Genomic DNA, 26,141 nt, shown 5'->3' on the forward strand with positions numbered 1-26,141 from the left:
GGGAGAGAGGAGAGAGAGGAGAGGGGAGAGAGGAGAGGAGAGAGGGGAAGAAAGGGGAAGAGGAGAGAAGGAAAGAGGAGAGAGGGGAAAGAGGAGAGGAGAGAGGGGAGAGAGGAAGAGAAGAGAGGGGAAGAGAAGAGGAGAGGAGATAATGAGGAGAGGAGATAGTGTTCGGAGGAGATAGTGAGGAGAGGAGATAGTGAGGAGAGGGGATAATGAGGAGTCGAGATAGAGAGGAGAGGAAAATAACTGGAAACTATTTAAATCCACAGTTGAAGTATCAGAAATATTGGAAAGATTGGCTTGATGTGCCCAATGTAAACAATGTGTGTGTGTGTGTGTGTGTGTGTGTGTGTGTGTGTGTGTGTGTGTGTTTGTGTGTGTGTGTACTTACTGTAGGTCTGCTGGCCCACAATGAAGCTACATACGACCCCGTCGTTGCCTCGTCCCACAGAGAAGCCGTTCCCTCGCAGCACGATGTCAAACGACTCTGTTATGAGGAGATAGTGAGGAGAGGAGATAGTGAGGAGAGGAGATAGTGAGGAGATAGTGAGGGGGAGAGGTGAGGAAAGGAGAGGTGGAGAGAGATAGTGAGGAGAGAGATAGTGAGAGAGGAGATAGTAGGAGATAGGAGGAGTAGTGAGGAGAGGAGATAGGAGGAATAATATTAGAGAGGAGATAGTGAGGAGAGGAAATAAGAGTAAATAGAGAGGAGAGGAGATGGTGAGGAGAGATGGGATAGTGAGGAGAGGAAATAATGAGGAGAGGAGATAGTGAGGAGAGGAAATAGTGAGGAGATAGTGAGGAGAGGAGAGAGTGAGGAAAGGAGTTAGTGTGGAGAGGAGATAGGGAGGAGAGGAGATAGTGAGGAGAGGAGATAGTATGGAGAGGAGATAGTGAGGAGAGGAGATAGTGAGGAGATAGTGAGGAGAGGAGATAGTGAGGAATAATATTGAGGAGAGGAGATAGTGAGGAGAGGAAATAATGAGTAAATAGTGAGGAGAGGAGATGGAGGAGAGATGGGATAGTGAGGAGAGGAAATAATGAGGAGAGGGAGATAGTGAGGAGAGGAAATAGGAGGAGGATAGGATGAGAGGGAAGAGAGGAGGGGATAGTGAGGAGAGGAGATAGAGAGAAGGAGGAGAGGAGAGTAGGAGGAGAGTGATAAGGACAGAGAGGAGAGGAGATAATGAGGAGAGGAGAGGGGAGGAGATAGTGAGGAAGAGGAGATAGTGAGAGTGAGAGGGAAGGAGGAGGAGAGGAGATAGTGAGGAGAGGAGATAGTGAGGAGAGGAGATAGTATGGAGATAGTGAGGAGATAGTGAGGAGAGGAGATAGTGAGGAATAATATTGAGGAGAGGAGATAGTGAGGAGAGGAAATAATGAGTAAATAGTGAGGAGAGGAGATGGTGAGGAGAGATGGGATAGTGAGGAGAGGAAATAATGAGGAGAGGAGATAGTGAGGAGAGGAAATAGTGAGGAGAGGGGATAGTGATGAGACGGGATAGAGAGGAGAGGGGATAGTGAGGAGAGGAGATAGTGAGGAGATAGTGAGGAGAGGAGATAGTGAGGAGAGTAGATAGTAAGGACATAGTGAGGAGAGGAGATAGTGAGGAGAGGGAATAGTGAGGAGAGGAGATAATGAGGAGAGGAGATAGTGTTGGGAGGAGATAGTGAGGAGAGGAGATAGTGAGGAGAGGGATAGTGAGGAGAGGAGATAGTGAGGAGAGGAGATAGTGAGGAGAGGGGATAGTGAGGAGAGGGGATAGTGAGGAGAGGAGATAGTGAGGAGAACCCTAACCCTAAACCTAATTCTAACCCTAACACTAATTCTAACCTTAACCCCCTAGAAATAGCATTTGACCTCGTGGGGAACAACAAAATGTCCCCAGTTGGTCAAATGTTTGTTAGTTTACTATTCTTGTGGGGACTACTGGTCCCCACAAGTATAGGTAAACACATCCACAGACACACACACAGACAGACACACACACAGACAGACACACACACACACACACAGGCAGACACACACACACACACAAACAAACAGACACACGCACACACACAGACAGACGCACACACACAGACACACACACACGCACACAGACACACACACACACACAAACAAATATACAGACACACACAGACAGACAGACAGACAGACAGACACAACACTCAAAGACAAACACTGGACAACACTAGACACAACACTCAAAGACAAACACTGGACAACACTAAGGACACACACACCAAACAACACTAAGGACACACACACTGGACAACACTAAGGACACACACACTGGACAACACTAAGGACACACAAACACAGGACGGCAGTCTTTATGACCAGCAATGGAACATAAATACAGGCCCTGAGCTGGGTGTGACTGCAATGCAACACTTCACATTCCCACACACAACAACACTTACGGTTCACACAGACACTGGAAGGCTCCACTGTCAGAATCTCTGTACAGGACTGCTTTAATATCTGCAAAACGGAATGGATATGATGACATTAGTCAAGAGTTTAGAGAGTTTAGAAGAGTGGGGGAGAGATGGAGTGAGTGGGAGAGACAAAGATGAGTGGGGGAGAGAGGGACCCATGGGAGGGAGGAGTAGGAGAGAGAGGGGAGAGAGAGGGGGCTATGCGGGGGAGAGAAGGGGAGTGAGAGAGAGAGGGAAAGCTACAGTGGGGAAAAAAAGTATTTAGTCAGCCACCAATTGTGCAAGTTCTCCCACTTAAAAAGATGAGAGGCCTGTAGTTTTCATCATAGGTACACGTCAACTATGACAGACAAATTGAGGAAAAAAAATCCAGAAAATCACATTGTAGGATTTTTAATGAATTTATTTGCAAATTATGGTGGAAAATAAGTATTTGGTCACCTACAAACAAGCAAGATTTCTGGCTCTCACAGACCTGTAACTTCTTCTTTAAGAGGCTCCTCTGTCCACCACTCGTTACCTGTATTAATGGCACCTGTTTGTACTTGTTATCAGTATAAAAGACACCTGTCACAACCTCAAACAGTCACACTCCAAACTCCACTATGGCCAAGACCAAAGAGCTGTCAAAGGACACCAGAAACAAAATTGTAGACCTGCACCAGGCTGGGAAGACTGAATCTGCAATAGGTAAGCAGCTTGGTTTGAAGAAATCAACTGTGGGAGCAATTATTAGGAAATGGAAGACATACAAGACCACTGATAATCTCCCTCGATCTGGGGCTCCACGCAAGATCTCACCCCGTGGGGTCAAAATGATCACAAGAACGGTGAGCAAAAATCCCAGAACCACACGGGGGGACCTAGTGAATGACCTGCAGAGAGCTGGGACCAAAGTAACAAAGCCTACCATCAGTAACACACTACACAGATGTGTCCCCCTGCTTAAGCCAGTACATGTCCAGGCCCATCTGAAGTTTGCTAGAGTGCATTTGGATGACCCAGAAGAGGATTGGGAGAATGTCATATGGTCAGATGAAACCAAAATAGAACTTTTTGGTAAAAACTCAACTCGTCGTGTTTGGAGGACAAAGAATGCTGAGTTGCATCCAAAGAACACCATACCTACTGTGAAGCATGGGGGTGTAAACATCATGCTTTGGGGCTGTTTTTCTGCAAAGGGACCAGGATGACTGATCCGTGTAAAGGAAAGAATGAATGGGGCCATGTATCGTGAGATTTTGAGTGAAAACCTCCTTCCATCAGCAAGGGCATTGAAGATGAAACGTGGCTGGGTCTTTCAGCATGACAATGATCCCAAACACAACGCTCGGGCAACGAAGGAGTGGCTTCGTAAGAAGTATTTCAAGGTCCTGGAGTGGCCTAGCCAGTCTCCAGATCTCAACCCCATAGAAAATCTTTGGAGGGAGTTGAAAGTCCGTGTTGCCCAGCGACAGCCCCAAAACATCACTGCTCTAGAGGAGATCTGCATGGAGGAATGGGCCAAAATACCAGCAACAGTGTGTGAAAACCTTGTGAAGACTTACAGAAAACGTTTGACCTGTGTCATTGCCAACAAAGGGTATATAACAAAGTATTGAGAAACTTTTGTTATTGACCAAATATTTATTTCCCACCATAATTTGCAAATAAATTCATTAAAAATCCTACAATGTGATTTTCTGGATTTTTTTTCTCTCATTTTGTCTGTCATAGTTGACGTGTACCTATGATGAAAATTACAGGCCTCTCTCATCATTTTAAGTGGGAGAACTTGCACAATTGGTGGCTGACTAAATACTTTTTTTCCCCACTGTATGTGGGGTTGAGAGTGGGAGAGATGTGGGAGCTGTGCCATCATTTATGGAGAAATTATGCAAGACTATTACATTCCTCCGTTCTATTAAAAACCCAGAGCCGACATCTATCTGAGCCCACTGTCATACAGCTGACATTATCATATAAAAAGGCAGTTCAAGAAATACAGTTAAGAAAATATTTACTATATAAACTAAAGTAAAAAATAACATAAAAAGTAACACAATCAAATTACATAACAATAACGAGGCTATATACAGGGGGTACCGGTACCAAGTCAATGTTCAGGGGTACAGGTTAGTCGAGGTAATTTCTACATGTAGGTAGGGGTAAAGTGACTATGCATAGATAATAAACAGCGAGTAGCAGCAGTGTAAAAACAAAGGTTGGGGGGGGGGGTCAATGCAAATAGTCCGGGTGGCCATTTTATTAATTATTCAGCAGTCTTATAGCTTAGGTATAGAAGCTGTTAAGGAGCCTTTTGGACCTAGACTTGGCGCTCCGGTACCGCTTGCCGTGCGGTAGCAGAGAAAACAGTCTATGACTTGGGTGACTGGAGTCTTTGACAGTTTTTTGGACCTTCCTCTGCTACATGCTACACATGAAGCGCAGTCTGCTTCTGCATAACAGAATATGACCACAACAGTGTTGCATAATACTTCATATCCTTAATTAGAATATGAAGTCACTAATAGTCGGATTTCAAAACTGTAACTAGTTAACAAAAACACTCCATGGGAATCAAATCAATCAGAACTTGCTCTGACTTCTCTCACTTCCGGCAAATTTCTGTAACATTTGTCATGAAGTCACAGCAGACGTGGAGAGACGTGGTCCCAGGAAGTTGGAAGTTCCCAGGAAGTTGAAAGCTGCACAGATGATTTCAAATCATAGAAATCCAAGTGAGAACTTACAAGGCCAGCAATGTCCAGCAGCATCCAAGATTACTAATCACTGAAAAATGCTCTGTTTCTCTCTCTGTGTTTCTCTCTGTGTTTTCTTTGGAACCCAAACAGTAATTCTGCTGGTCAACACTTTGCAGCTTTGGAGCTTTGTAGCAATGAGGGGTTGAGAGTTGCTTTTCGATTTTGGTCAAACCCTGTAGTTCAGTTAGTAATGTAACTACATTTTGCAGTAGCTTGGTGGTAGTTCAACTAAATTCAAATACTGGCAGTGTTTCCAGTAGTTAATAAATGTTTTGTCATGTAGCGGTGTAGCTAACTACTGGAACTACACACTACTGTTTTACCATGTAGCGGTGTAGCTAACTACTGGAACTACACACTACTGTTTTACCATGTAGCGGTGTAGCTAACTACTGGAACTACACACTACTGTTTTACCATGTAGCCGGTGTAGCTAACTACTGGAACTACACACTACTGTTTTACCATGTAGCGGTGTAGCTAACTACTGGAACTACACACTACTGTTTTACCATGTAGCGGTGTAGCTAACTACTGGAACTACACACTACTGTTTTACCATGTAGCGGTGTAGCTAACTACTGGAACTACACACTACTGTTTTACCATGTAGCGGTGTAGCTAACTACTGGAACTACACACTACTGTTTTACCATGTAGCGGTGTAGCTAACTACTGGAACTACACACTACTCTATTTGCAAAAATAAAATAAAATATGTGTTTAGTAGAAAATAACTTCAATTCTATTTCGGAATCAGACCAGCCTAATTCTCACTTGAACTTTTTTTTGTTGTTGTTTAATTGGCTAAATTACACATTCTGTTAACATATGATCCCAAAGTGACATGTTCTTGCAATTTGTAGTCCATGACTTCAGATTTACATATGATAATTTTTCACGAAGTAGTTTGGATGTAGTTTGGACTTTTTCAAAGTAACTTTAGTTAAGTCAAATCTATTTTTCTTAATGGTAGTTTTTCTTAGTGTAGCTTAACTTCTTCCAGTGCAAATTAATTGGTAGGTTGGTAAACTATATTTTCAGAGTAGCTTCCCCAACACTGCCAATGACTAACTATCAGGCTGTTCCTCAGTGCTTCCTGTGGGTTCTCCTGTGGGTTCTCCTGTGGGTTCTCCTGTGGGTTCTCCTGTGGGTTCTCCTGTGGGTTCTCCTGTGGGTTCTCCTGTGGGTTCTGTTACTGTATGTGGTAAAACACAGACTTCCCTACCTACACTGACTGCCTACATGTTGAAACACAGAGAGCCACAAGCAGTTATTTCCATAGGCTCTTTCCATGTACCTAGGCTCTTTCCATGTACCTAAATGGGAAGGTCTGCCTCTCCAAACAGAAGGTTTTTTTTTTTCCACAAGAAGGTTGCAATGAAGTGACTTGAAATCTCGACCCCTACTGCACATTTATTTACAGTAAAATAGTGAATGAATGAACATGTCTTACTGAATTGACGATGCCTTTGAGTGCATGGAAGCCATCTTTAACAGGGAACACTTGATCTTTGGTGTCAGCAACCTCGGCTAACTGTTGCTCGTCAAAGTCCTTGATACCGACACAGTACACCCGAGCACCGTAGTACCTTGCTTCATTGGCCTGCATTAGAGAAAAAAAAACGGAATAACTTTAACTTTGAACCAACAAGTAACACTTTGCATTGGACATTTAAGGCTCAGAATTCTTGGACCCAGATTAAGCCTACTCATGAAATATATATAGAAATGTTCCATTGAGCATACTTTTTAGTCAAGACTAGGCTAAATCTGTGTCTGAGAAACCACCCCTGTAAACTGTAAACTTGTAAACATGAATAGTTCAGTTTGGATGAAATCAAGCTCACCGCTTCAACTGTTAGTTGATGTACATAGACCGCCAGCTTTCCGTCCGTCAAAGCCACAATGATGCTGGAGGACTTGGTCGCTTGGGCTTTGATTTGATCGTTTGCCTTTTGGTTCAAACACAAGAGGTGGGAATGGAGGAGTAAACAGAGATATGAGATTATTAGTGAATAACAATATACAGTAGAGTCGGTGTCAGTTCCATTAGGTCTATAATTCAGTCATCTCAGCCAGGAAGTTAACTGAAATTCCAACTCCAATTACAATTTTCCTTCATGCTTTCCAATTAGGAAAATTAGAATTGGAATTACATTTTTCAGTTTACTTCCTGGCTGAGTTGACTATAATTGAAATGACAGTGACCCCAACCCAATACACCAGATATGTCTACAGAAGGAGACATATAATAAATGCAAAGCTAACTGTTATAGAGGAGTCAGAATGTATTAGTTAGTTCACCTGGAGTATTTCCAGCATGGAAAGCTTTTGAATTTCTCCCTATCTAAACCGCCAAACAGATCAAACACAGCAAGGCCTAGCTATTAGGCTAGCACAGATAGGGTCAATGTCAGACTAGGTTTAGCTTTAGGGTTAGCTTTAGGGTTAGCTTTAGGGTTAGCTTTAGGGTTAGGTTTAGGGTTAGCTTTAGGGTTAGCTTTAGGGTTAGCTTTAGGGTTAGCTTTAGGGTTAGCTTTAGGGTTAGCTTTAGGGTTAGGTTTAGGGTTAGCTTTAGGGTTAGGTTTAGGGTTAGCTCAGTTGGTAGAGCATGGCGCTTGCAACGCCAGGGTTGTGGGTTCGATTCCCATGGGGGACCAGTATGGGAAAAAAAAGTATGCTCCCACTAACTGTAAGTCGCTCTGGATAAGAGCGTCTGCTAAATGACTAAAATGTAAAATGTAAGGGTTAGTGGATAGTTAGTTGAACATCTGTAAAGTATCTATTGGGGACTATCCAACGTGTTACCCATACTGTACCGCTTTAATCCCTTCATGCATGTAGGTTTCCCCTGCTGGCTTCACCTCTCTCAGTCTCTCCAGGCCTTCCTGGATTTCATATCTTCAAACAGAAAGACATCAACTCACTATCTAACATTTTCTGGTAGGTGTTTTACATATAAAAGATACATATAAAAATTGCCTTAGTGGACTTTCTTTGTTCATGTTATGGCTGTTATAAGCATGTAATATGAACGCTTATAATCGTATTATTATTATTATTATTATTATAATTTTTTTCTAGGGGGTAGATCAGCCTTAATATTGCAGATAGATTGTAACTTCCATCAATGTAATTGTCTGCATCACTTCCAATATGTTTTTTTTATTTTTTTCTCTCACATATACATACATATACAGTGGGGAGAACAAGTATTTTATACACTGCCGATTTTGCAGGTTTTCCTACTTACAAAGCATGTAGAGGTCTGTAATTTTTATCATAGGTACACTTCAACTGTGAGAGACGGAATCTAAAAAAAATATCCAGAAAATCAAATTGTATGATTTTTCAGTAATTAATTTGCATTTTATTGCATGACATAAGTATTTGATCACCTACCAACCAGTAAGAATTCCAGCTCTCACAGACCTGTTAGTTTTTCTTTAAGAAGCCCTCATGTTCTCCACTCATTACCTGTATTAACTGCACCTGTTTGAACTCGTTACCTGTATAAAAGACAGCTGTCCACACACTCAATCAAACAGACTCCAACCTGGCCAAGACCAGAGAGCTGTGTAAGGACATCAGGGATAAAATTGTAGACATGCACAAGGCTGGGATGGGCAACAGGACAATTGGCAAGTAGCTTGGTGAGGAGGCAACAACTGTTGGCGCAATTATTAGAAAATGGAAGAAGTTCAAGATGACGGTCAATCACCCTCGGTCTGGGGCTCCATGCAAGATCTCACCTCGTGGGGCATCAATGATCATGAGGAAGGTGAGGGATCAGCCCTGAACTACACGGCAGGACCTGGTCAATGACCTGAAGAGAGCTGGGACCACAGTCTCAAAGAAAACCATTAGTAACACACTACGCCGTCATGGATTAAAATCCTGCAGCGCACGCAAGGTCCCTCTGCTCAAACCAGCGCATGTCCAGGCCCGTCTGAAGTTTGCCAATGACCATCTGGATGATCCAGAGGAGGAATGGGAGAAGGTCATGTGGTCTGATGAGACAAAAATAGAGCTTTTTGGTCTAAACCCCACTTGCCATGTTTGTAGGAAGAAGAAGGATGAGTACAACCCCAAGAACATCATTCCAACCGTGAAGCATGGAGGTGGAAACATCATTCTTTGGGGATGCTTTTCTGCAAAGGGGACAGGACGACTGCACCGTATTGAGGGGAGGATGGATGGGGCCATGTATTGCGAGATCTTTGCCAACAACCACCTTCCCTCAGTAAGAGCATTGAAGATGGGTCGTGGCTGGGTCTTTCAGCATGACAACGACCCGAAACACACAGCCAGGGCAACTAAGGAGTGGCTCCGTAAGAAGCATCTCAAGGTCCTGGAGTGGCCTAGCCAGTCTCCAGACCTGAACCCAATAGAAAATATTTGGAGGGAGCTGAAAGTCCGTATTGCCCAGCGACAGCCCTGAAACCTGAAGGATCTAGAGAAGGTATGGAGGAGTGGGCCAAAATCCCTGCTGTAGTGTGTGCAAACCTGGTCAAGACCTACAGGACATGTATGATCTCTGTAATTGCAAACAAAGGTTTCTGTACCAAATATTAAGTTCTGCTTTTCTGATGTATCAAATACTTATGTCATGCAATAAAATGCAAATTAATTACTTAAAAATCATACAATGTGATTTTCTGGATTTTTGTTTTAGATTCCGTCTCTCACAGTTGAAGTGTACCTATGATAAGAATTACAGACCTCTACATGCTTTGTAAGTAGGAAAACCTGCAAAATCGGCAGTGTATCAAATACTTGTTCTCCCCACTGTACATATATATATATATATATATATATATATATATATATATATATATATATATATACATATACATATACATATACATATATATATATATATATATATACATATACATATACATATACATATATATATATATATATACATATACATATATATACATATATATATATATATATATATATACATATATATATATATACATACATACATACATACACATACATATAAGCATATACATACATATCCTTTAAAAATATATATATTTCCCTATATTACTTTCCAACCCCACCTACCCTTCCCTAATTGGAGTAAACTAATGAAAAACAATGCTTAGGCCTCTACTTCATGCTTATACATACTATATACATTTTATGGACACGGTCAATAAATAAATAATATGCCATTTAGCAGACGCTTTTATCCAAAGCGACTTACAGTCATGCGTGCATACATTTTTGTGTATGGGTGGTCCCGGGGATCGAACCCACTACCCTGGCGTTACAAGCGCCGTGCTCTATCAGCTGAGCTACAGAGGACCACCACAGTCAATAATTATATTTTGTTTGTTTTTACTCCTGAACTTCCTCTGATCATTTTCATGAGCTTCTATATGCCATATCTTATAATCTGTTATTACAAGGCTTATAACATGTTATGTCATTGTCAATAGGAGGAATACCATACCTGTCTCCAGTGAGAGGTAACATCACTTTGGCTGAAGATGAGAACACTATAAAGGAAACCCTCATGCTGGGGCTGGAATGAAACAAAACAGTAGAATATATATATCAGGTTAATATACAGTAGAAAATATATCAGGTTAATATACAGTAGAATATAAACTACCAGTCAAAAGTTTGGACACACCTACTCATTCAAGTGTTTTTCTTTATTTTTTACTATTTTCTACATTGTAGAATAATAGTGAAGACATCAAAACTATGAAATACCACATATGGAATCATGTAGTAACCAAAAATTGTTAAACTAATCAAAATATATTTTATATTTGAGAATAGCCACCCTTTGCCTTGATGACAGCTTTGCACACTCTTGGCATTCTCTCAACCAGCTTCACCTGGAATGCTTTTCCAACAGTCTTGAAGGAGATCCCACATATGCTGAGCACTTGTTGGCTGCTATTCCTTGTTTTTGTTTTGTTTTTAGTCATTTAGCAGACGCTCTTATCCAGAGCGGCTTACAGTTAGTGAGTGCATACATTCTTTTTTTCATACTGGCCCCCCGTGGGAATCGAACCCACAATCCTGGCGTTGCAAACACCATGCTCTACCAACAGAGCTACATCCCTGCCGGCCATTCCCTCCCCTACCCTGGAAAATGGTGGGCCAATTGTGCGCCGCCCCATGGGTCTCCCGGTCGCGGCCGGCAACGACAGAGCCTGGATTCGAACCAGGATCTCTAGTGGCACAGCTAGCACTGCGATGCAATGCCTTTGCCCACTGCGCCACTCGCCACTCACCTCCTTCACTCTGCCGTCCGACTCATCCAAAACCACCTCACACTCCTTCTTGATAGAATAGCCCTTACACAGGCTGGAGGTGTGTTGGGTCATGTTCCTGTTGAAAAACAAATGATAGTCCAACTAAGCCCAAACCAGATGACATGGCGTATCACTGCAGAATGCTGTGGTAGCCATGCTGGTTAAGTGTGCCTTGAATTCTAAATAAATCAGAGAGTCACCAGCAAAGCACCTCCACACCATAACACCTCCTCCTCCATGCTTTATGGTGGGAACTACACATGAAGAGATCATCCGTTCACCCACACCGCGTCTCACAAAACACGGCAGTTGGAACCAAAAATCTCCAATTTGGACTCCAGACCAAAGGACACATTTCCACCGGTCTAATGTCCATTGCTCGTGTTTCTAAGCCCAAGCAGGTCTCTTCTTCTTATTGGTGTCCTTTAGTAGTGGTTTCTTTGCAGCAATTCGACCATGAAGGCCTGATTCACACAGTCCCCTCTGAACAGTTGATGTTGAGATGTGTCTGTGACTTGAACTCTGTGAAGCATTTATTTGGGCTACAATTTCTGAGGCTGGTAACTCCAATGAACTTATCCTCTGCAGCAGAGGTAACTCTGGGTCTTCCATTCCTGTGGTGGTCCTCATGAGAGCCAGTTTCATCAGAGCGCTTGATGGTTTTTGCGACTGCACTTGAAGAAACTTTCAAAGTTATTGAAATGTTCCGTATTGACTGACCTTCATGTCTTAAAGTAATGATGGACCGTTGTTTCTCTTTGCTTATTTGAGCTGTTCTTGCAATAATATGGACTTGGTCTTTTACCAAATAGGGCTGTCTTCTGTATACCCCCCTACCTTGTCACAACACAACTGATTGGCTCAAACGCATTAAGAAGGAAAGAAATTCCACACATTAACTTTTAACAAGGCACACCTGTTAATTGAAATGCATTCCAGGTGACTACCTCATGAAGCTGGTTGAGAGAATGGCAACAGTGTGCAAAGCTGACATCAAGGCAAAGGGTGGCTATTTGAAGATTCTCAAATATAACATATATTTTGATTTGTTTAACACTTGTTTGGTTCCTACATGATTCCATATGTGTTATTTCATAGTTTTGATGTCTTCACTATTATTCAACAATGTAAAATAAAGTAAAAATAAAGAAAAACCCTTGAATGTGTTTGTGTCCAAACTTTTGACTCGTACTGTATATCAGGTCTTTACCTTTCCTTTCCCTTACATTTACATTTACATTTTAGTCATTTAGCAGACGCTCTTATCCAGAGCGACTTACAGTGCATACATATATAAAAATAAAAAAATCATACTGGAACCCCGCGGGAATCTAACCCACAACCCGGGCGTTGCTAACGCCATGCTCTACCAACATCCCTGCCTGCCATTCCCTCCCCTACCCTGGACGACACTGGGCCAATTGTGCGCCGCCCCATGGGTCTCCCGGTCACGGCCGGCTACGACAGAGCCTGGATTCGAACCAGGATCTCTAGTGGCACAGCTAGCACTGCGATGCAGTGCCTTAGACCACTGCGCCACTCGGGAGACATATATCAAGTCAATACACAGTAGAATATATATCAGTTCAATATACAGTAGAATATATATCAAGTCAATACACAGTAGAATATATATCAGTTCAATATACAGTAGAATATATATCAAGTCAATATACAGTAGAATATATATCAGGTCAATATACAGTAGAATATATATCAAGTCAATATACAGTAGAATATATATCAGGTCAATATACAGTAGAATATATATCAGGTCAATATACAGTAGAATATATATCAAGTCAATATACAGTTGAATATATATCAGGTTAATATACAGTAGAATATATATCAGGTCAATATACAGTAGAATATATATCAGGTCAATATACAGTAGAATATATATCAAGTCAATATACAGTAGAATATATATCAGGTCAATATACAGTAGAATATATATCAGGTCAATATACAGTAGAATATATATCAGGTCAATATACAGTAGAATATATATCAAGTCAATATACAGTTGAATATATATCAGGTTAATATACAGTAAAATATATATCAGGTCAATATACAGTAGAATATATATCAGGTCAATATACAGTAGAATATATATCAGGTCAATATACAGTAGAATATATATCAAGTCAATATACAGTAGAATATATATCAGGTCAATATAGAGTAGAATATATATCAGGTCAATATACAGTAGAATATATATCAGGTCAATATACAGTAGAATATATATCAGGTCAATATACAGTAGAAATATATATCAGGTCAATATACAGTAGAATATATATCAGGTCAATATACAGTAGAATATATATCAGGTCAATATACAGTAGAATATATATCAGGTTAATATACAGTAGAATATATATCAGGTTAATATACAGTAAAATATATATCAGGTCAATATACAGTAGAATATATATCAGGTCAATATACAGTATTTTCATTAGTATTATTGTATACTATTCTAGACTGCACAGTAATGTAACACTCAACAATCTGTGAAGGTTTGACCATTAGGATCTCATTGACTTGACAAACCCAGAATGAGTTAGACAGTTATTGAATAGACTGTGAAGTGTAAAGACATTATTTCAGATACGCAGTGTGAAGAAAAGCAAACTACCAACAAACGTTACATGGTATACAAGATACCAATAAACTAGTTTGTATCACCTGATTCTAGTACAGTATGTGATTTAAGGGAGGATATGCTGTTCTCCTGAGGAGGGAGGAAGTGGTTAACAGACAGTAAACAGGTTGTCATGACAATGATTAACCAACCCCCACCACCACCACCACCACCTCCACACACACAGGATGTTGTGCAATATATTTTTATACCTGTCACTTTATGAGGGTGTGAATGGGTAATAGGACAGTCATATGCTTTGTTCCAGACCAAACCCACACGATCTATATCTAGCTGCTCCACCTGCCCGTTAGTTTTGCCTTGACTGATCCTAAGGTGCAAACACAGCTGTACGTGGATATAAATATTTGGCCAAAAAAAAACAACAACTGCCTTTATAAACTCTGAAAAATATTTAGCTGAGTAAATATGTATATACAGTATTTCCTGGACCAGTAGAGTCCTCAGAGATGCGAGCGTTCTTCAGAGCATAAGGAGAGGTGTTGCTTTCTCTCACCCACATGACACATGGCCTAGTCTCAGCTAGTCTCAGCTAGTCTCAGCTAGTCCTTGCCCACAGTCAGACCACATAGCATCTTTTAGCCACACGGACAGGTCTGGCAAGAAAACACAGCAGACGTATGGATCATGTCCTTAATAAATAAGTATTTTTAGAGCCTGACTGAGTAATTTGTTTGTGGAGATTGAGAATTGGATTTAGTGATAAATGAGAAATTGTGTGAGTCAAAATATTTGTACTATTTGTAACTTTAGACAGGTGATGGACTGGCTAGAATCCAATCTATTCCCCATACATACTTTACTGATCTTATATCTAAAGATGTTTGCCTAACATCTCAGGCTAGGCTGAAATTATAATTGCATTTAAATCTTTTTTTTTTTTTCTTCAGTTTTCTTTTCAAACAACACTGAATAAATCAAGAGCTTGCTTGCAGTGCCAGGGAGAAAATCCAAATCTGGAGAAAAACCAGAAGAGAGATATCTCTCCAGCCTGCATGCTCCACATGGCAGAGCAGAAGTGTTCCTGGTAAACGAGCATTGTGTAGCAGATTGTCCTCGCCTCTCTGTGTTCTTTTGCCTTACTGTACATTCCCTGCCTCTCCCCGGACCATTCCGTGCAGGACCACCTGGGTTCAAAATACTATTCTGAATCATTTAAAATACTTTATCTGCACTTGATTGAGCTTGCCTGCCTTGCTTAATGGACCAATTGAATAATCGCAATACTGTAAACCCCGCCCGTCTGGCCCTTTTGGAAGGCGAGAACAAAAACGCTCAAAGTATTTGAAAGATATCAAATAGTACTTGAACCCAGGTCTTCTGGCCCCCTTTCTGTGGAAGGAAGGGGAGATGGATATCTATGTGTGGATCTGGACCACCCTGGTACAAATGGCCATTCTCACAGCCCATAAGACTGATCCTCGCTGCCTCCCACTCCCACCTGGCCTGCTTGCTATGTTCTTCAACAAACCATTTCTTCATTTCAGTTTGGCTGGGTCGATACCGTCTGGACTGGCACATAGCATTGAGTCAACCAACGTTGTTACGCAAGCTAAAAGATTCAGCCTGCAATTTTATTTTATTGGTCCTTTTTCTCCTCTTGTTTAACACAGGTTGTACATGAGGACTGTTTACTATGGTAGTCGGTACAGTATGCAGAGTTAGGCTATATTGGTTAATGGACTGGGAAGAATTTGATTAGTCGTTTAGCTAGACAGAAGTTGGTCAGAAGAACTTTTAAAAACAGGTAGAAGATAGATAGAAACTCAGATGTGATATAAAGCTGGGCATAGACAAAAGTGGCATTTGTTGATTTGTTGAAATCTCCAAGGGCCTCAGAATCCATTTTAACAAACATATCCAGTCCTCCCTTTACTTACCCAACGCTCATCGGGGAGCATAAGCAATCAACAAGTCTTCTCCATTACACTCAGTCCTTGTCCCTTCGCCAGACCACAAGTAATTTGTAAAGCATCCAAAATGCTTACCTCACAAATCGGTCTGTCAGATTCTTCACAAAGGCATAAATCTCACCCCAGTCGTTAGAAACACTTCCCGACCTGCAACAGAGAAAACACAGTTGACTTGCAGAGTTCTGTTCCATTGGACGAGCCCACAACAATAAAGGCATTTTAATAATCATGAAGACTGCCTTGATCCTCCTGTTGTTTTTGCTGACCAATAACCCCTTCACCAAAGAGCACCTTAACCTACAATTGTGATGATTTACATCCATAGAGCTGCTACAGTTAGACTTGCTGACTAGGCCTGCAGAGTGCTGTTAATTGAGCACAGCACGAATAAGCTGAATGTGTTCAGACCGATGCTTTCAGATACAGTAGATGAAAGACAACCACATTGTCTTTGAAACTAAATTAAACTTGAGTCACACAATTCCTTAGGAGAATGTTTGAACTTGATCACCTCCTGCAAGAACTGGATGTCTCTACAGATGGATAAAGGATTCATTATGGTGGTCATGATGAGAAGAGCAGAGAGATTAGAGACATTGGTAACATTATTTACGTTATTAAAGCGTTGTTGTGCCAAAACCACTGATATTGTGAGTGTCTACAGCTGCATCACAAGTGCTGTGGCCTGGTTTACTTCCCTGGTTTACTTCCCTGGAATACTTCCCTGGAATACTTCCCTGGTCTACTTCCCTGGTCTACTTCCCTGGTCTACTTCCCTGGAATACTTCCCTGGTCTACTTCCCTGGTCTACTACCTTGGTTCACTTAATTGGTTCACTTAATTGGTTCACTTAATTGGTTTACTTCCTTGGTTTACATTCTTAGTTTACTTCCTTGGTTCTTTGGTTCACTTCCTGGTCTACTTCCTGGTCTACTTCACTGGTTTACTTTCTTGGTTTACTTCCTGGTCTACTTCCTGTTCTACTTCCTTGGTTTACGTCCTGGTCTACATCCTTGGTTTACTTCCTGGTCATTTCCTTGCTACAATGCCAATACCACCTAGTTTCATTAAATAAACTATTTTGGTTGATAACTGATATGATGACTCATAGCTTGTGTTATTATTGTTATCATTGAGATACATCATGTTCCTAAATGTGACTGCAACAGTCAAGGGCGGGTGATGTTGGAGTGTGCTTACCCTCTATCAGTCAAAGTGAGCAATGTGAACACAGTCAGTGTGTTAAATCTGCCCTTGGTGATAACGACATCGGAGTAATTAAACTAATAATTACAATTCAATGTATGTGCAGAGAACATTAAAACATGAGAGATTCACCATTAGGGCCACCATCTTTCACACAGCTTCTCTCCTCCCCCATCTCCAAGACAAGGTCAATGTTTCTGTCTGGCAAAGAGGTGATTAACTTTGTGAATACATTACATTGGTCCTCGTTACAACACCTACACGTCAGTACTGACCTCAAGAGCTTCGGACCTCTTGGTGTAATGGCTATGGTGTTGGACTGACGGACCGTTCACTGCAACATGCAGTTGGCTCTTGTTTCTAATGTTTACTAGTAGGCCAAAGTACTGTATGCCTTCAGAGTATTCAGACCCCTTGACTTTTTCCACATTTTGGTGTGTTACAGCCTGAATTTTAAATGGATTTTTGTGTCACTGGCCCCATAATGTCAAAGTGGAATTATGTTTTTAGAAATGTTTACTAATTAATAAAAAATTGAAAAACTGAAATGTCTTGAGTCAATAGGTATTCAATCCCTTTGTTATGGCAAGCCTAAATAAGTTCAGGAGTAAAACTTTACTTAACAAGTCACATAATAAGTTGCATGGACTCAAGAACTACAATGGAATATATTGTTCTGTGTACGTGTTATTTTGAGTAAACGGAAAGGTAGGGGTGGTGGGATGATATTCTGTTTTTATGTTAAGCTGTTTTCAAATTAAACACAATACCTTGCTCTTGTTAAAGCTTTTGAATGTATTCGTTTTTTCTTTCAATAATAGTGTTTAACATGCTTTTTGAATGACTATTTCATCTCTGTACCCCACACACATCATTATCTGTATGGTCCCTCAGTCAAGCAGTGAATTTCAAACACAGATTCAACCACAAAGACCAGGGAGGTTTTCCAAGAAGGGCACCTATTGGTAGATGGGTAAAAATAGAAAAAGCAGATATTGAATATCCCTTTGAGCATGGTGAAGTTATTAATTACACTTTGGATGGTGTATCAATACACACAGTCAATACAAAGATACAGGCTTCCTTCCTAACTCAGTTGCCGGAGAGGAAGGAAACCGCTCAGGGATTTCACCATGAGGCCAATGGTGACTTTAAAACAGTTACAGAGTTTATTGGCTGTGATGGGAGAAAACTGAGGATGGATCAACAACATTATAGTTACTCCACAATACTAACCTAATTGACAGAGTGAAAAGATAAAAATATCCTGTTTGCAATAAGGCACTAGAGTAATACTACAAAAAATGTGGCAAAGAAATCAACTTTATGTCCTGAATACAAAGCGTTATGTTTGGGGCAAATCCAACACTTCATATTTTCAAGCATGGTGGCGGCCAATGTTCCCTCTTAGCTGTGTGCAGTAGCCCCAATATCACCCCACGGAGCACGAGATTGAACTTCACTCAACTTTCTAGAGTTTCCCCTGTTAGTTAACACTATCAACGTTTCCCTTTACTGTGGGAATTGTGATCGAATCAATGCAATATTAGCCACTTCCAATGCAACATACCGAAACAAAACGAACTATGCAAGAGATTTTGTTGTAGGCACAATGCATCAGAGTAGGATTCTATTGTGCATGACTCAGCCCATACTCTACACAGACCTGGTTTGAATAAGCTATGTAGCCAATAGGCAGAGGGTAGCATAATTTGTCTGATTCTCTGTAAAAATGGTATGGGAATAATAATGCTTTTTATTTTGTAAAGTTGTTTCTTGCATCAAACAACACAACAACATTTTCAGTCACCTCCTTGTCTGAAGGACAAGTTGATAAACAGGTTAATGTCAAGCCCTGCATGGTTTTTTTCAAAGGTCTCATGGAATGTAGGCCTACATTGAACACCACACATTGGCTGCTACTGTAGACTGAATGATAGACCAGCTATTTCCATGTTAAAATGTTATGGGATGCATTTTCTCCATTGTTTTGGTAGGCTACTCTGGTAGGCCTACATTATGATCAAATTGCCATAGTAGCCTACTTGGCCACTGTTAAAACGGTAACTTAAAGGGGGTACAGCCTGTGTTCACAGTAAATGCACGCTGGAAGTTGCACAGAATTTTCACAACGTTCAAGTTTGCTCAGCAGACCTGAAATTTGCTCAGTGCCTGATTTTTTTCCTGAAAAAATTATAGGGAACATTGGTGATGGCTGCATCATGCTATGGGTATGCTTGTCATCGGCAAGAACTAGGGAGTTTTTTAGGATAAACAGAAACGGAATAGAGCTAAGCACCGGCAAATTCCTAGAGGAAAACCTGGTTCAGTCTGCTTTCCAACAGACACTGGGACACAAATCCACCTTTCAGCATGACAACCTAAAATGTAAGGCCAAATTTACACTGGAGCTACTTACCAAGACGACATCGAATGTTCCTGAGTGGCCTAGTTACAGTTTTCACTTAAATTGGCTTGAAAATCAATGGCAAAACTTGAAAATGGCTAGCAATGATCAACAACCAACTTGACAGAGCTTGAAGATTTAAAAAAAATACTAATGTGTAGATATTGTACAATCCAGGTGTGCAAAGCTCATAGAGACTTACCCAGAAAGAGTCTCAGCTGTAATCGAAGGTCAAAGGTGACTCTACCCTATTGACCCAGGGGTGTGAACACTTACACTACCGTTCAAAAGTTTGGGGTCACTTAGAAATGTCCTTGTTTTCCATGAAAACATACATGAAATTAGTTTGAATAGGAAATATAGCAAAATGCATAGGAAATGTAGTCACTGACAAGGTTAGAGATAATGATTTTTTTATTGAAATAATATAATTGTGTCCTTCAAAACGTAGCTTTTGTCAAAGAATCCTAAATTTTCCAGCAATGACAGCCTTGCAGACCTTTGGCATTCTAGTTGTCAATTTGTCGAGGTAATCTGAAGAGATTTCACCCCATGCTTCCTGAAGCACCTCCCACAAGTTGGATTGGCTTGATGGGCACTTCTTACGTACCATACGGTCAAGCTGCTCCCACAACAGCTCAATAGGGTTGAGATCCGGTGACTGTGCTGGCCACTCCATTATAGACAGAAGCTGACTGTTTCTTCCCTAAATAGTTATTGCATAGTTTGGAGCTATGCTTTGGGTCATTGTCCTGTTGTAGGAGGAAATTGGCTCCAATCAAGTGCTGTCCACAGGGTATGGCATGGCGTTGCAAAATTGAGTAATAGCCTTCCTTCCTTCCTCAAGATCCCTTTTACCCTGTACAAATCTCCCACTTTACCACCACCAAAGCACCCCCAGACCATCACATTGCCTCCACCATACTTGACAGATGGCATCAAGCACTCCTCCAGCATCTTTTCATTTGTTCTGCTTCTCACAAATGTTCTTCGATTCGTCTGTCCATAACACTTTTTTCCAATCTTCCTCTGTCCAGTGTCTGTATTATTTTGCCCATCTTAATCTTTTCTTTTTATTGGCCAGTCTGAGATATGATTTTTTCTTTGCAACTCTGCCTAGAAGGTCAGCATCCCGGAGTCGCCTCTTCACTGTTGACGTTGATACTGGTGTTTTGCGGGTACTATTTAATGAAGCTGCCAGTTGAGGACCTGTGAGGCGTCTGTTTCTCAATCTAGACAATCTAATGTGTTTGTCCTCTTGCTCAGTTGTGCACTAGGGCCTCCCACTCCTCTTTCTATTCTGGTTAGAGACAGTTTGCGCTGTTCTGTGAAGGGAGTAGTACACAGCGTTGTACGAGATCTTCAGTTTCTTGGCAATTTCTCGCATGGAATAGCCTTCATTTCTCAGAACAAGAATAGACTGACGAGTTTCAAAAGAAAGTTTTTTGTTTTGAGCCTGTAATCAAACCCACAATTGCTGATGCTCCAGATACTCAACTAGTCTCAAGAAGGCCAGTTATATTGCTTCTTTAATCAGCACAACAGTTTTCAGCTGTGCTAAAATAATTGCAAAAGGTTTTTCTAATGATCAATTAGCCTTTTTAAATGATAAACTTGGATTAGCAAACACAACGTGCCATTGGAACACAGGACTGTTGGTTGCTGATAATGGGCCTCTGTACGCCTATGTAGATATTCCATTAAAAATCAGCCGTTTCCAGCTACAATAACCATTTACAACATTAACAATGTCTACACTGTATTTCTGTTCAATTTGATGTTATTTTAATGGACAAAAAAATTGCTTTTCTTTCGATAACAAGGACATTTCTAACTTTTGAACGGTAGTGTATGTAAATGAGATATTTCTGTAATTCATTTTCAATAAAACTTGCAAAAATGTCTAAAAACATGTTTTCACTTTGCCATTATTGGGTATTGTGTGTAGACGGGTGAGAAAAAACAACTTAATAAATGTTGAATTCAGGCTGTAACAACTGGGGTGCAAAAGAGCAAAATAAATAACAATATAGGGATGAGGTAGTTGGGTGGGCTAATTTCAGATGGGCTGTGTACAGGTGCAGTGATCGGTAAGGTGCTCTGACAACTGATGCTTAAAGTTAGTGAGGGAGATAAGAGTCTCCAGCTTCAGAGATTTTTGCAATTCGTTCCAGTCATTGGCAGCAGAGAACTGGAAGGAATGGCGGCCAAAGGAGGTGTTGGCTTTGGGAATGACCAGTGAGATATACCTGCTGGAGCGCAGACTACGGGTGGGTGCTGCTATGGTGACCAATGAGCTAAGATAAGGCGGGATTTGCCTAGCAGTGATTTATAGATGGCCTGGAGCCAGTGGGTTTGACGACGAACATGTAGTGAGGACCAGCCAACAAGAGCGTACAGGTCACAGTGGTGGGTAGTGTATGGGGCTTTGGAGACAAAACGGATGGCACTGTGATAGACTACATCCAATTTGCTGAGTAGAGTGTTGGAGGCTATTTTGTAAATGACATCGCTCGAAGTCAAGGATCGGTAGGATAGTCAGTTTTACGAGGGCATGTTTGGCAGCATGAGTGAAGGAGGCTTTGTTGCGAAATAGGAAGCCGATTCTAGATTTAACTTTGGATTGGAGATTCTTTATGCGAGTCTGGAAGGAGAGTTTACAGTCTAACCAGACACCTAGGTATTTGTAGTTGTCCACATACTCTAGGTCAGACCCGTCGAGAGTGGTGATTCTAGTCGGGTGGGCGGGTGCCAGCAGCGTTCGATTGAAAAGCATGCATTTAGTTTTACTAGTGTTTAAGAGCAGTTGGAGGCTACTGAAGGAGTGTTGTATGGCATTGAAGCTCGTTTGGAGGTTTGTTAACACAGTGTCCAATGAAGGGCCAGATGTATACAAAATGGTGTCGTCTGCGTAGAGGTGGATCTGAGAGTCACCAGCAGCAAGAGCGAGATCATTGATATACACGGAGAAAAGTGTCGGCCCAAGAATTGAACCCTGTGGCACCCCCATAGAGACTGCCATAGGTCCAGACAACAGGCCCTCCGATTTGACACACTGAACTCTATCTGAGAAGTAGTTGGTGAACCAGGCGAGGCAGTCATTTGAGAAACCAAGGCTATTTAGTCTGCCAATAAGAATGCGGTGGTTGACAGAGTCGAAAGCCTTGGCCAGGTCGATGAAGACGGCTGCACAGTACTGTCTATTATCAATCGCGGTTATAATATCGTTTAGGACCTTGAGCGTGGCTGAAGTGCACCCATGACCAGCTCGGAAACCGGATTGCATAGCGGAGAAGGTACGGTGGTATTCGAAATGGTCGGTGATCTGTTTGTTAACTTGGCTTTCAAATACTTTCGAAAGGCAGGGCAGGATGGATATAGGTCTGTAGCAGTTTGGATCTAGAGTGTCACCCCCTTTGAAGAGGGGGATGACTGCGGCAGCTTTCCAATCTCTGGGGATCTCAGACGTTATGAAAGAGAGGTTGAACAGACTAGTAATAGGGGTTGCGACAATTTCGGCGGCTAGTTTTAGAAAGAAAGGGTCCAGATTGTCTAGCCCAGCTGATTTGTAGGGGTCCAGATTTTGCAGCTCTTTCAAAACGTCAGCTGTCTGAATTTGTGTGAAGGAGAAGCGGGGGGGCATGGGCAAGTTGCAGCGGAGGGTGCAGAGTTGGTGGCCGGGGTAGTGGTAGCCAGATGGAAAGCATGGCCGGCTGCAGCAAAATGCTTGTTGAAATTCTCGATTATTGTAGATTTATCGGTGGTGATAGTGTTTCCTAGCCTCAGTGCAGTGGGCAACTGGGAGGAAGTGCTCTTATTCTCCATGGACTTTACAGTGTCCCAAAACTTTTTGGAGTTAGTGCTACAGGATGCAAATGTCTGTTTGAAAAAGTTAGTGGGTTCGATCCCCGGGACCACCCATACGTAAAAATGTATGCGCACATGACTGTAAGTCGCTTTGGATAAAAGCGTCCGCTAAATGGCATATTATTACTTTCTGAAAGCACAGTATTTGGGCCCCATGCAGCTCTCAAAAAGCCCTTTAAGTTTATCAATGGTATCAGCAGTAATCTCTGCATCATCCTGTCATTATATATTTGGAAACAGGGTGGAGCAGTAGACTAGAGGGGTTTGAAACTGGAGGGAGGTGCAGAGCTGCAACGGGCATTGTTTATTTCCTGGTCTAGAAGTTGATAGAGAAGAATAATTAAGTCAAAACTTAAAACGTTTGTTGTATCAAGTCAGTTCGCTTCCTGAGACAGTATGGGTATGCATCACCGAACCTCCTCTTCCTCTAAACTTTTGCAGAACTGGAAAGAGTTCTCCATGTGTTACAAAGGATCAGGGTTGCAGTGAGGGCTGGGTTTAAGACCACACAAAAGCTTTGTCTAAGTAGCGTCATGTTATCTTTACAATGTATCATGGTTAGGCAGATTTAAACAGTGCTTCCAATAGGCATACAGTCTATATGGCTGCCATATTGTTTCATAGGCATAGACCTATGGCAGGGGTCACCAATTACATTCAGCCTTTTGGACGATTTTTTTTCTTCTTGAGCGGATGGTCAGGGGGGCAGGAACATAGTTATGAATAATTTGTACACTGCAAATGTACCGCAAGAATCCCAAACAGATGTAGAATTTGAGATAAACCGAATAATTTCAAACCTCGATTACATTGGGATACAATCATATGGCTCTTTATATGAGTGGGCTCGTTTCCTGGTGATTTTAAAGTCGTTTGTATCCAAGAACGAAAATGACAACAACAAATATAAATATATATATATATATATATATTTATTTTTTTTTTTCTCTGATAACTTTGGGGGCAAAATATTTATTGGACTGTTCGGCAGGTTAATGTATTTAGGCCGGCATTCTAGGCCGGGAACTAACCAATTTAACCTTTCAGCTGCTGTACGGGACCAAGCATGATTGATTTGAACCATATGAATAATCAATGTGACTGTGTACATTTCTAGGCTTAATGTGACATTGCTTCATTGTTGTTACATCGTAGCTACATTGACACTGTTGTTGTTACATTGTCACATCGCAGCAACATTCTTATTGTTTCCATCCCTGAACATAACAGGGTAACACATTCCAAGTTACAACAAATGTCACTTACCTATCTAGAACAAAGTACAAGTCGTAAGCTCCGTGACAAGATGCTTCTTCTGCGTGACAAGACCATGCAAACAAACTCAGCAGAACTATTCCAGCTGTTGCTGCTGTCGAAGTCCAGTGGAACTTAGCGCGAAGAAGCGTTTTCTCCTTCATTGTCAAGTTTAACGGTGTCATAGGCAAACTTATCAAGCGAAATTACACTTATTATTCTAGCACATAAACAGAAGAGAGTATGCTAAAAACGAGCCGCACTGCCCGGTTGAGGAGAAACGTGTCAAAACTTCTACAGCACAATAAAGTAGCCTTCCTGCGTTGATGTCACCGACAGTATTTATTGTTGTCCTCTGACGATGTACTACTCTAAACCGAAGTCCTTTTCCTGTTGAGTCAATACAATATCCCATTTCATAAAACTTCCCCGTAGGCTACACAAAGCACACTCCCACTAAAGCTAACCTTATTCCAAGCGCGCATGCGCTTGTTGAAACCAGACGCGGCCAAGTTTAGTGGGTCTACTATATTCACAAATATATTTGTTAGTGGTGATTATACTGTATAATTATGTGTGGCCAGGTTCCGGGTCCAGGATTAAGCGACATAAGCGGTCACTTTGGGCTCCAGGCCGCTAGGGAACAGTCTGGGTCTCAACTTACTGTTGAGAGTTAGAGTAATAGAATACACAATCAGCAGTTTTTCTCTTGTTATGTCAGTCACCTGACAGTCACTCAATTAGCCATGTCAGCTAACAATTTTTAGTTTGGTCAATTAGTCTAGCTAAAGTTGTAGTAATCATGGCCGAATACCGACCAGGCACGAAGGGCACGTGCCCAGGGGCCTTGACATGCAGTGAGCCCCCATTGATTTTGTTAGTCACTCTCACTCTCACATGGCATAAGTCATGGCAAAATGTGAGAAAAAAAAAAACTATATTTTTCTATTTTCTTCCTGTCTGCATTGGTGGGAAAGGGCCCATAAGTAAGCATTTCACTGATAGTCCACACCTGTTATTTACGTAGCACGTGACAAATAAAATCAGACTTGATTCAACCCCACGGCAAAATGGGTAGAATTTCAGGAAATGTGCTGTAAAACAGATTTGTTTTGTATCTCTGCCCCACGGCAAAATTACTAGAATTGCAGGAAATTCATTCAAAAATGTAAATCTCGCTTTAGGGCCCACAAAAGACTAGAGACAGCCATGTATGTGGCCTAAGTTAAAGAACATTCTTTATTTCCTGTTTGAAGAAGTGTACTTACTGTGATCAAGATGTGGTTGTCCCACTGGCTATCCTAAGTTGAATGCACCAATTTGTAAGTCGCTCTG

At 41.3% G+C, this 26,141-nt stretch overlaps 1 protein-coding gene across 2 annotated transcripts in view; it reads right to left on the reverse strand.

The window, feature by feature from the left end:
• Positions 1-25,237, reverse strand: part of LOC121545287 (anthrax toxin receptor 2-like) — a 117,979-nt gene extending 92,742 nt beyond the window's left edge. The window contains exons 1-8 of one of the 2 annotated variants that reach the window (XM_041855715.2): positions 24,819-25,235; positions 16,148-16,219; positions 10,666-10,737; positions 8,015-8,096; positions 7,043-7,147; positions 6,649-6,798; positions 2,431-2,491; positions 395-490 (exon numbers count right to left, since the gene is read on the reverse strand). In XM_041855715.2, coding sequence (XP_041711649.2) covers positions 395-490; positions 2,431-2,491; positions 6,649-6,798; positions 7,043-7,147; positions 8,015-8,096; positions 10,666-10,737; positions 16,148-16,219; positions 24,819-24,991 — 811 coding nt within the window. In that variant the 5' untranslated portion in view covers positions 24,992-25,235. Of the gene's footprint in view, positions 1-394; positions 491-2,430; positions 2,492-6,648; positions 6,799-7,042; positions 7,148-8,014; positions 8,097-10,665; positions 10,738-16,147; positions 16,220-24,818 lie in introns of both variants that reach the window. The other variant, XM_045225637.1, reaches the window with a different exon arrangement.
• Positions 25,238-26,141: the final 904 nt, after the last annotated feature.

Source organism: Coregonus clupeaformis, chromosome 16 (genome assembly GCF_020615455.1).
Source record: "Coregonus clupeaformis isolate EN_2021a chromosome 16, ASM2061545v1, whole genome shotgun sequence".
NCBI lineage: Eukaryota > Metazoa > Chordata > Actinopteri > Salmoniformes > Salmonidae > Coregonus > Coregonus clupeaformis.